Source organism: Pteropus alecto, unplaced genomic scaffold (assembly GCF_000325575.1).
Source record: "Pteropus alecto unplaced genomic scaffold, ASM32557v1 scaffold71, whole genome shotgun sequence".
NCBI lineage: Eukaryota > Metazoa > Chordata > Mammalia > Chiroptera > Pteropodidae > Pteropus > Pteropus alecto.
The window spans coordinates 18,498,044-18,510,225 of NW_006433024.1; the positions used below are offsets into that span (position 1 = coordinate 18,498,044).

Here is a 12,182-nt window from a genome sequence, read left to right on the forward strand (position 1 = left end):
TTGAGATAAAGACCCAAATACCTATGGTGGCCCAGAAGGCCCTGGGTGGCTCTGCCCTGGCCCACCTTCTGCATTTCTCATCACTCCTTCCTGTGCCCTCTGTGCTCTATTCACCTTGACCTTCTTTTAGTCCCTCCTATTTTTTTTCTTTTCACAGGGCCTTTGCACATGCCCTATGCCTAGAAGACTTTGAACCCTTATCCCTAACACCTTTACTTAGTAAATACCATTAACTATATGCCACAGGGGTGTACAAGACAGTCCATTTGGGGTATGGGAAGAAAATAACAGAATTTCATTTTATCATTTGTTTTAATCTTTTTTTTAGATGGTCCATTTCGTGAATGTTTTATTATGTACATGACATATTAGTAGAGTTATATATATAATATATAAGCATATATATGCTTTACAAAGAATAAACTACACGTGGATAAGGGGTATACAATTTTTTGTGTGTGTGTGTCTGAAATGTGTCTCCAAAAATGTTGAAGTTCAGAGCACTAATCAGTTATCACTTCTCGGGAGGCCTGCTCACCTCCTTTGCACATCTAACACAGTTGTGGGTTTATATTCATTTGTATGACTGTGTGATGAACATCTCTACCCCTAGAATATGAGCTGCAGCAGGTCAGGGATGTTGTCCACCTGGTCACTGCGGTGTCCCCAGTACAAACTCAGTGCCTTGCACATAGTAGGTGATCAAGAAATATGTTTTGACTGAATGAACATCTTACATGCTGCATCCCGCACCCCCCCCACCCCCGCCCATACTAACAGAAGCCTTTCATTTTTCCCACCTGGAATACGTTTAATGAACTTTCTCTTTCCTACATAGTGAACATACAGACAAGTCATCGCTTTGGCAAAGGATAAATAAGAAAATGATTCAGAGATACCTAAAATATACTCTGAATAGTAGCCAGGTACTGAGTCTGCTGGATGCTCTCATTTAGTCTTTATGATTACCTTAAAGAACCGTATTATTATCATCTCTGTTTTATTAATGAGAAAAGTGGTGGTCAGAATGTTCAAGGTCATTTAGCTGGAAAGTGGTGAAGCCTGAGTTCAAATTCAGGTTTGGGGGGGGCGGTAAGTCTAATTTGCTTCCTATTATATCTCAGTAGCTTGATCATAAAATGAATATTTTTATTCTAAGAGGCAATTTCCTCTTTTGAGTGTTTTCAGAAAACAAGATCATTATTACCTGGAACTAATTCCAGTGGGTATCCAAAATCAAATGCAAACCTACCAGTCTTGGTAACGAGTGGATTACCTATTCTTGTGTTCATTCTTTTCCTTTCCATTCTCCGTCTCTGTGTTTTTTGTGATGAGGCTGTTGCTCAAAGGGTGACAGTCATGTTGTTGTTTAAAGGATTTGTTCTATTTTCATAGTAGGAGACGGGATCGTTAAATAACACGTTTGTAGAGAATGTACCAAAAAGCCCTCCAGGTCACACTGATATTTTCCTATAGAGTTTTGTCTCTTAACGTATCGTCACTGCCTTCACTGTATGTCTTTCTGATAGCCTTGCCCTTTCTTTTATGTGAAGTGACTTGCTGGAAATGAAAATGTGTTGGAGGCTGCTTGGGGGTACACTGTGAGAAAGGAGAAGGCCCTGAAACACAGAATGAGCTCAGAGCTCACTGAAGTTATTTCACATGTGCAGAGTTTCCATCAACTCTTCTAGTTGCCCAAACAGCTTTTCCTCAGCCTTACTTTCTTCTTCAAATGCTATCCTCTCCAAAATATTATTCTTCACTCTATTTGAAAGCAAAGTCTTCACTATCCTGCCTCAGTAACCTACCTCCCCCTAATTATGCCTTTCTTAGCAGCAAGTCTCAAACTGTGTGGCTTATTATGCTGTTCCAAGTCAAATGTAGTCTCCTTGGGTATTATTTCATTGGCTTTGCAGCTGAAGATTTTTTTAAACGGTCTCCAATATTAGGCAAGTGATGGCAGATTCAAAGTGAGGGGAACCAATAGAAAGCGAAGCTGCCACACCCTCTAAGCTTGTCTTGATGCCTTGCTGTGTCACTAAATGCAGGCACAGAGATTCTTCAGGAAGCTCAGCACCTTCCTCTGTGTTCCTGTCCTTGTGATTTTTATTTTGGCTACAAGCAGAGGTGGCGGCCCCAGGAATCCCCTTCTCCGCATTCATCTATCCCTTCTTTCACGGACTCATGCAGTCATTCAACATTTCTTCTCACCTCTTTTGCCATCTGCCAAGCCCTGCTCAGTTTTCCTATGAAGAAAAAGTATGTCTTGGACTTAATGAGTGGAGAATGGGGGGGAGTCAATGAAATATGTCAAAATACCCTAGGGTCTATGCCAGATGGACTAAGACTCAATTTCACAGAATTCCCATAGGAGGCTCCTCCCCCTTTTCTTGTTCATGTTCATAAATGCATATGCACAAAGACATGCATCTATTCATATATGCAACTACCCCTCATTATTTGACTCTCATCTGTTCATGGAAACCTGCTGGCTAGGGAATTTCAGATAGCAATCACTTGTATTCTATTATTTTAAATGAGAAAAATTATAATGCATGCCAAGTCCACTCCAAAACCTTATCAACTTCCCAAAACATCACTGTATATCAGAGTAACACCCTTAAATATCATGTAAGAGCCTCCTGGGAGCTTTTTTATAATATAAATCAATTAAAACACCCTTTACTTAATTAGCACTTAGGAAACTCCTTGGTGGGAAGATTTGTGTGTGTGTGTGCAGAGAATTGACACCGTAGGGGACCAAGGCTCCTCCCAGCATAGCAGCTGCCTTGGTGATGTTAATCTATAAGAAAATGATATTGAAAGGATAGCAAATATCACCTCAATTGGACCCAGGTTTATAGGGCCCCCAGGTACCTGAGTGAAGCAGATCAGGACCCACAAGGAGCTAAAGCTTCGAGGAAAAGGGTGGGAAAGTTGATAGTATAACGTGCGACATATTTAAAAGAGGGAACAGCAGGTGCGAATTTACTGGTGGAGCAAGGAAACCAGGACCGCCACACACCTCACGCCTCTTATGAGGCTCACGAGCCATGAGGTGTTTCATGGGCGTGCCCACGTGGACTCACTGTAATGAGCATTCACTGCAGAGAGCAAATTTTGCGAAAAACTTGCCAGATGCTGATGAATACTTTAAACAAAAGAGTTTGGATTACTTTTTAAATTAAACGCGTAGAAAACACCACAAGGAGATATGCCGTGTCCCACCTACCAGGATGGCTATAATAAAAAATTGAGAAAGGAAAATAATAACTGCTGGCAAGGATAGGAAGAAATCAGTATTCTCATGCACAGCTAGTGGGAAGGTCCAATGGTGCAGCCACTGTGGGAAGCAGTCTGGCAGCTCCTCAAACAGTTAAACATAGAGTTACCGTATGATCCAGAAATGCCACTCCTAGGTATACACGGGAAAGAACTAAAAACAGGAACTCAAACAACTCCTTACATAAGAATGTACACAACAGCACTGTCTACAATAACTAAAAGGTGGAGTCAACCCAAATGTCCAATGACCAATGAATGGGTAAACCAGATGAGATGTAAACATACAATGGGATATTTTTCAGCCATAAAATGAAATAAAGTACTAATACCTGCTACAAAAGAATGAACCTTAAAAACATTATGCTAGGTGAAAGAAGCCAGATACAAAAGGCTGCGTGTTTTATAATCCCAATTATATGAAATGTCCAGAAGTGGCAAATCCATAAAGACAGAAAACAGATTGGTGGTCACCAGGGTCTGGGGGAGGAGAGAGGAATAGAGAGTGTCTGCCTAATGGGTATGAAGTTGTCTTCAAGGGTGAAGAAATGTTTTAGAACTAGATGAAGGTGTAATTGCACAATATGGATGTACTAAATGCCACTGATTCATACACTTTCAAATCACTACTTCTATGTGCATTTTGCCCCAATTTTAAAAGTTTGGAAATAATGGCAATCTTCATATTGTCATTACACAGGTCAGTGAGCCTCGTATGTGTGTATGTGCTATATGCCACTGAATCGGCTCTGACGCTCGGCGACCCTAGGAATGAGGGATGTCCCAACTCCAACAGCCCCGCTCAGCTCCTATAGACTTGCGTCTAAGCCTTCTTTTATGGAGTCAATCCACCTTATATTTGGTCTTTCTCTTTTCCTGCTGTTTCCAGCATTATTGTCTTTTCCAAAGAACCCTGTCATCTTATGACGTGCCTAAAGTGTTAATGCCCCTCACACAGGCATTAATAAATGTCTGATACATGAATGAATGAACTTGTCCATGGTCCGCAAGGCCCTGCTTGCCCAGACTCCTGTTGACCTCCCCAGCCTCACTGTATCCCAGGCACCCCGTCTCATTCTCTGCTCTTCAGGTTCAAAGGCCTTTCCCTAGACCCTCTGAAGCATTAGGCTTCATCCTACCACAGGACTTTTGCCGCAGCTCATCCTTCTGTCTGGAGTCCCTCGCCTCCACCCCACATCCTCTCCAACTCCAGCTTTCAGCTCGGCCATTGCTTTCCGGGAAGGCCTTCCCCGACTTCCTGGACTGCGTCAGTCCCACCTCGTACCTGAACTTTCCCTTCAGGTCACTATCACCATTGCACACGTTCATTTATTTATGCTCTTCTTCTGTTAACTCTGGTCTCCCCCATTACACCATAAGTTTCATGAGGACTGACAACAGGTCACTGTGTCATTGAGGAGGGGGCATTACTACTGTGTTCCTCACCCCCGAGCACAGTATCTGGCACAAAGTATGTGATCAATAAACATAATTGAGGGTGGAAGGGGTGGGGAAGGAATACATCTACCCTTTTTATTTGCTTTCCTTTGGATATCTATAAACATTATTTCTTACCAAATTGGTTATGGAGGCCCTTGGTGTATGCACATGTCGATTCTGACATATACATATAGAATCCCTTAGTTCTTAAAACCTGTCTCTGTGAAGCTATTCTCCATATCCTCCCACTGGGGTTTCTCAATGTTCGTCAGCTAGGAAAAAGCTCCAGATGTAGTGACTACAGTAACACAAAGGCAGAAGTGGGAGATGAACTGTCACTGGTTATGAGGAGATCATAGGTCAGATCGCGTGGATCGTGCGGGCCCGTCTCCATGTATTCTGATTTCTCCCGCTGGCCTCTGACTCTGGATGGTCAGTTGCTCTTTCTCTTGTCTCCTCTTTGTCCACTTCCCCATCCCGCTGGCCTCTCCCTTTCCTTGCAGCACCGTCTTAAGCTCCATGATTTCTCTTTCAGGTGTTCCTTCCACCATGGACAATGGCCTCTCCATTCCTCTTTCTGTACCACAGGAACTTGATGGGAACCCAGGCCACGATCTGAAAATCTGAAAACTTCCAAGGATGCAGCAATGTTTTCTGCTGGAGTTAACCCAAGGTGCTAGCAAACCGTCAATCCCGTGAAGAGAAGAGCCAGGCACCTGAATTACCTACATGCTCTGCCAGAGGAGAAACGAGGAAAGGGAAGGAGATGTGACAAACAGGTCCAGGACCTGCCACTGGAAAGGGATTGATGGACACAGACTTAGGGGCCTCATTACGTGTGTTTCCAAGAGCCTAGTGTTTCCAGTGGGTGTGTGCTCCTCTCCCTGAAATAATCTATGCTAATTTCTTGATGAAAAATTCATGTCTTCCATGTTGCTAAGCAACTAGCCCAAACATGTCTACTGCGTAAATCTCTCCGGAGGGCCCTGAGCTGCACCCAGGGCCCGAAGCCCAGTGGACACAAAAGGCGGTGAAGAAATCCAAAGCTTTGGGAAAGGTTTCTGAAGCTCACCTGCAAAGATGCGTATTTGTAGACGCTTTTATGCCATATTGGAAAAACACAACGGCTCCAATAATATTCTGATGAGTGTTTTCTGCTAATTTCCAGCCTAGTAGTCAAAGCGTGGGCTCTGGAACCAGACTTCCTAAATTTCATTCCCAGATCTGCCACTGAATAAGTTATTTAAGCATTCCATGTTTCATTTTTCTCATGTGTAAAATGGAAATAATAATTACGCATATTTCATAGGGTTGTTGTGAGGATAAAATTAATATGGTTAAAATGCTTAGAAAGTGCCTGGCACATATAAAAAACTCAATAAATGTTAGCTATACTATCACTATTATATATCACCCTATGGAAATGGAATCTATTTTTTGTTCGTTTGTATGAATAGGAGACTACTTGCCAGGAGATCAGCTGAGAAATGAATCCTATTAAAGGGTGAGAATCCACCTTACAGCAACGCAGAGTCAAAGCAGTTCCAGGAGTGGTGTTAGTAATTCATGGAGCCCCTGTGACCACTGAGGTACAGGGAAGAAAGACCCTGGCAGAGTAGGCAACCAGGCTACTTTGGGCTGAAGGTGGGGATGTCCCATGGCCCCCGCACCTCCACTGCAAACGCTTCGGGGCAATTGCTGGCTCTGATGGTCTGTCTCCCTACTTACCAGAAAGAAATACACACCTGTCTTTTCATTGCGGTATCCCAGTGCCTAGCATTAACCTTTAATACTCATTAACCTTTAATGAATAAACTTATTATTAGCTAATAAAATGCAGCATCTGGGCTCTGATGCATCCTCACTCTGCCAAGTATGAATTCAGACAAGTGATCTGAGAAGATGTTGCTTCAGTGGTCTGAGGAAGAAGAGAACAGGCAAGAGAGTTGATAGGGCCATATTGATGGTCTTAAGGCCCCAATCCCAAGGAGCGGGTGGCCACAGGAGTAGCAGCGGAAGGCAGACCAGGCCAGGGAGGCAGTACATAACGGACCACATAAAGGAAGGTCATGCTCTTGATTATGGTCCCAAAGTCCTCCCGTTAATAAAAATACTGGTTGATACTAAGTTAGTGTTCACAAGTGTTATGTCACAATATGACAAATTTCAATAAGAATTTTACTGAAGTATAAGAAAAGTACATAAGTCCTAAATGTAGAGCTGGATAGATTTTCTTTTGCGAAGTGAAAACACCTATGTAACCCGTGCCCACATCAAGAGACAGTTTATAAACAAAAGCCCAGAAGCATTACCTGCCCCCAATAACAGCACCATAAATAAATTGGGCTTGGTTCTTTATGTCTTCCTTCTCTTATTCCATGTCGTGTCACAATATGACGAGTTAATTCAAATACATTGAAGAGTTATCATGTGCCCAGCATCACACTAGATATTGTCAGGGATACAAGAAAAATGAAAGACACACTCCCCAATTTGGAGGGCGGGTGGGGAGAGTCCACTATACATACTATATTGTTTGATACAAATTCAGCACTTGAATTATTTAATAAAAACTTAGAATCAATCTATTAGTGTTTGCTACAGTCTGAATGTTTGTGTCCCCCCCAAACTCATATGTCGAAACCTAACCTCCATTCTGACGGTATTAGAAAGTGGGAGTCTTCGGAAGGTGATTAGATCGTGAGGGTGGAGCCCTCACAAATGAGATTAGCATCCTCATAAAAGTAGCCCAAGAGCTCCCTTGCCCCTTCTACCACGTGAAGTTACAGCGAAAAGTCTAGGGAGCGGGCTCTTGCCAGATACTGAATCTGCCAGAGCCTTGATCTTGGACCTTCCAGCCTCCAGAACTGCGAGAAATCAATTTCTGTTGCTTATACGCTACCTAGTCTGTGGTATTTGGTTGTGGCAGCCCAAATAGACTAAGACAGTGTTCCATGAAAAAGCCACTTTGCTCTCTTCAACTCTGCTGGAAGGAGGGTGGGATTTTATAGTTTGGGGGTACGTGGCAGTGAGGACTGGGGGAGGTGGGTCCACGATGCATGCGACCACTGCTGAGGGGCCGAGCAACTTGAATAAAGCCTTTGATCACGTGTTAGCTTCAAGGCGACAAGCATCAATGTCACCCTGGGGACCTCGGAGACACATTTGAGAATATCCACTTAAGGGTACAATGAGGTACACACTTTGCGAGGAGAAAAATCGGATGCTGAAACTAAAGCTTTCTGAAAACAGAACCCCAACTCCTGCTAAGTGATGGGTGTCTGGGGTAATGAGCGGTGGGAAAAGAGCTCATTTTATAGTTATTTAGTTTGGCCCAAAAGAAGGATTCCTCTGAAAGGACCCAGAAATGGGGGGAATGCGGACAAGCGTGAAAAGGAAATTCAAGGGAAAAGAACCAATGCGTTGGCTGCCTCTCACTGACAGATCCGGAAGCAACAGTGAAGGGAAGATGGGCACACGCACGCCGTCCTGCCTCTCTGTTCCGTCTCCTTGCTCAAGCTGCCCAGCGACTGCGTAATAACCAAGCTTCCAAAGATGGGCTGACAACAGCGAGGGAGTTCCCAAGTGATCTTGCCACGCCATGGGCAGGAGGCATCGTGAGACTGAACTCCGTGTGTCCCTCCAGCAAACCGCACGTGGGTGAGGGTGAGGGATGGTCTAAGGGGGCAGAATAAAGGGTCCAGAGTGTGTATTTCAGAAAAGCAAAGAACCGTGAATGGGAGCTGGCTGGAGGTGTGGAAGGCAATAGATGACCGAGGGCTTTCGCCTTCTCTCACTTCCCAGTTGGCAGAGATTCTGCATCTTTTTTTTCTTCTATGGATTCCTTCAGCTGTCTGGAGAAGCCTATGGACACTTCCTCTAAATGTCTGGAAAAGCCGAAACGACGTGACTACAAAGGAACATCTAATAAAATCAGTTTGTGAAATAGCTACATGTGTGCCTCCTCATTCATTCATTAACTAACAGGATCTAGCAGGGGATTTAATAAGCATCATGATTTAGAATTAGAGATGAGCATAAACAATATTGTGGAGTATCTATAACAGCTGCAGTGTGCGCTGAAACTATCTGTGATTTCCCTTGAGGACAAAGTCACCAATATTGTTAATACTCTTGTGATGTGTTGTTTATATTCCTACTCACAGGAAATGCTAAGTTTCAGTTAGATGTTAGTGATATTAACAACGTAAGTTTTTCCTCTCCAAGACCATGAACTCTTTAAATACCCTCATGGGGGTATGTGTGGACCTCAGGTTAAGAACTCCTCGGAAAACCTCGAAGTTCTTTTCAAAATCACTACAAACTTCAACTTCATCTAACCATTTAGGGCCAGAAATAAAATTCCCAGGTACGGCCTGCAAATCTAAGGACATTTTCCAGCAACCACACCAGCCACTTTTGGAGACTTGAGTAGTCACACTGTATCCCACAGACATCTCTGTTCTCAGTGGCTACAGGAATCTAGAGCCCTGTTCCCCAGACCCCACACCTTCTCTTCAGCAAACATCTTCAGAGAGCCTCCCCTGACTCTTCCCCTCCTTGTCAACATGTACAATGTCCACTATCCTGCTGTCACCTGCCACCCATAACACCACCTCCTTTACTTTCTTTGAAACGTCAATTGTGTTGTCTTTTCTCTGTTTACTCTATCTGGGTCATGGCTGAATCAGTCTAAGCACAATGGCAGCCAAGCCAATACTGTGAAATCTCAGCCTCATCACATTCACGCCTTTACATTCAGCCCCAGGTTTCCCAAATCCTTGTCACTGGGAGGAGGGGGAGGGGCCGGTGAGATGTGCATAGATGGGTCTCACGTTTCCAAACATTAACTGCGCCCCTGATGAGCTAACACTGTGTTGCAAAGGCCTGGTACAGTGTGTACACACGTGAAGAAATCACTCAGAAAATAATCCCCCGGGGCTGGAGACTGGGATGCTTTTATTTGTCAACAACATGCTATTGGGCATCTATTGGTTTCCAGGTACTGAGTGGGTGCTGGAAATAAATACACAAGCAAGCAGATATGAACGATCACATTCAATTGTCACAGGTGCTATAAAAGAATTTGGAAGGAACATGTGGAGAGGGAATGGGGGAGGGGTGCTTTGTTACATGCAGCAGTAGATACAAATCCTCCCTGAGAAGGTGCAATTTAAACAGAAAGAGACCTACAGAATAAGGAGGAGCCATCTCTGTGAAGAGCAGGAGGAAAATGGGAGGGGTTGGTGTCTTTAAGGATAATAAATCCAGGGAGGCAGAGACTGCCAAGGAAAAGAGAAACTGGCATGAGTCTGGCCAGAGAGGTAGACAGCTGCCAGATCAAGCAGGTGAGGCAGTCGAGTGGAATGGCTCATAGCACAGACTCCAGAATCAGACCAGCTTGGCTAGAATCTGGCTCTAAAACGTCTCTAGTTGTGTGACCTCGAGGAAAGGACCCTCTCTGAGCCTTAGCTTTCTCGTCTTTAAGTTGGAATCACCATGTATGTCCTTCATTGAGTTGCTAAATGCATTAAGTGTAAAGCTTAACTGTGCCTGGCGCTTGGTAAGTGCCATGTAAGGGTTTGCTGATTTGTTCAACACTCAATGAGAGGTCATGGAGGATTTTAAGCTGGGGAGAGTCATGATCTGTTTGTCTTTAACAGATGATTGCTATTGTGTGGACCACTGGTCCTCAATAAGACAAAGAGTTGGAAGAGATCCCAGAGTCATTCACACCATCACCTTTCCCAGTGGTTATCTCTGGGAAGGGGAAGGGATAGCCAGGCCTGCCTTCCAGACACACACACACACACACACACACACACACACACACACACACACCCCTCGCCCCCAGGGAAAGCAGAAGAACAGCTGTCCTTCAAGGGTACTGGGCTGGAGGGAAGGTTGAGAGGCAGCAGGGTACAACTTCTAGAGAGGGGCTCCTTCAACCCTCAGCCAGTGGGGAGCCCTCTACTCCCCCCCTTTCCCAGACAATTCCAGGTCTCACATCCTGCTGCCCAGCTGGCTCCTATTCTTGCCAGTGTCAATGTCACTTTTCTTGGATTGTAATTGCCTCAAGGACAGCAGCCATTTCCTCTCACTTGTTCTATACAGTGACTGACACACGCCCCACACATCTGGGTCTCAGGGCATTTGGATAATTGATTGGAAAAAGGAAGGTGGAATCACCCCATTGTAGCGACACTCCTGGGACCATAAGCTCTATGGGGCATCCTGAGGGCTTTGGGAAGTCGTTAAGTCATGCCCCTGCCCAGGTCCAGCCTTCCTCAAATACTCCGGCCAGACTCTTTTCCTCCAGTTCTCCAGAGGACATTTTGCTCTTCCCACCTGGGAAACGTGTCCCGGAGTTCACAGCCCACCAAGGGCAGTTCCTCCCAAAGCTGTTCCCAGACCCCTTCTACTGTATGATGGGGCGCCACCCATTTCCTGCTCAAAGGGGCTCCGGGGACAAGCCAATGCATGGGGTAAAATCCCTCCAGTCTCCAGGGACATCTTCAGAGACATCTTGGGGGTGGCCGCAGCAAGCCCCTCTGGCTGGCTGGAGCTGCGGGATGCTGGCAGGGGCCGGGATCCTCAGGCCCTTCCATATTCGCCTGCCTCTCCAGACCCCAGGCACTCCCTGCCCGGCTGCCCCGTCTCCTGCTCCCACCCGGACAGCAGCCCCTCCCCTCTGGGTTATGGTGGATTCCCCCCTTCTCAGCTTTGTCAGTGCTTTCCCGACACCAGCCCTTAACCCCCCTCCCCCACCTTCTCCACCCTTTCACACTCCCTTTCCTCCTCCCTCCAACTCGGCAAGCCTCTCATTCTCCACATGATTCCAAGTCCTTTCAGTCTTCCTCGACCCTCACAATCCCCTTTCCCCGTCTCCCACAGCCCCCTCCCATCTTCCCCTCAGCGCGCCCGACGCACATTCTCCTGCCAGCCTCCCAGTCCCCCACATCCCACACCCAGCCCTAATTCCTACCCAAGTCCCTTTTCCCACTCCCCGTCATCTTCTCCCCCTCAGCCCCCGCTGTCCCCGTTCCTCTCCCGTCCCCTAAGTCTACCGCCACCTAATTACAGTCCCCTACCCCGCCCCGCCCCCCGACTTCCCGAACCCCTCGGCGGGTCCTCATGCACGTCCGCCGTCCCCCTCCCCGCCAGGCTCTTTCTTGCAAAGAAGAACTGCGACGGCTCCCCCACCCCATGTCCGCCCGCCGCCGCAGCCGGGGAGACAGCCCCTCTCCCGGGGAGGCCAAGGTGCCACCCTGCTCACCTGTTGGGCCGGCCGGAGCACGCCCGGTCTCCCCTTCTCGGGGTCTGGGTCTCGGTCGCGCTGCAGCAGCCCCTTCTTGGGGTGCATGTGCCGGCACAGGCAGGTGACCCCGCACAGCGCCAGGATGCTGGTGGCCGTGCCCAGCGTGGCGCCCAGCGCGATCACGGGCACCGACAGCACCATG

The 12,182-nt window shown here is 46.3% G+C and overlaps 1 protein-coding gene across 1 annotated transcript in view; it reads right to left on the reverse strand.

Moving 5' to 3' along the window:
• SYT13 (synaptotagmin 13) overlaps positions 1 to 12,182 on the reverse strand; it is a 37,348-nt gene extending 25,166 nt beyond the window's left edge. Inside the window, exon 1 of the mRNA XM_006908063.1 lies at positions 11,999 to 12,182. Within this exon, the coding sequence (XP_006908125.1) occupies positions 11,999 to 12,181 (183 nt within the window). The 5' untranslated portion in view covers position 12,182. The remainder of the gene's footprint in view (positions 1 to 11,998) is intronic.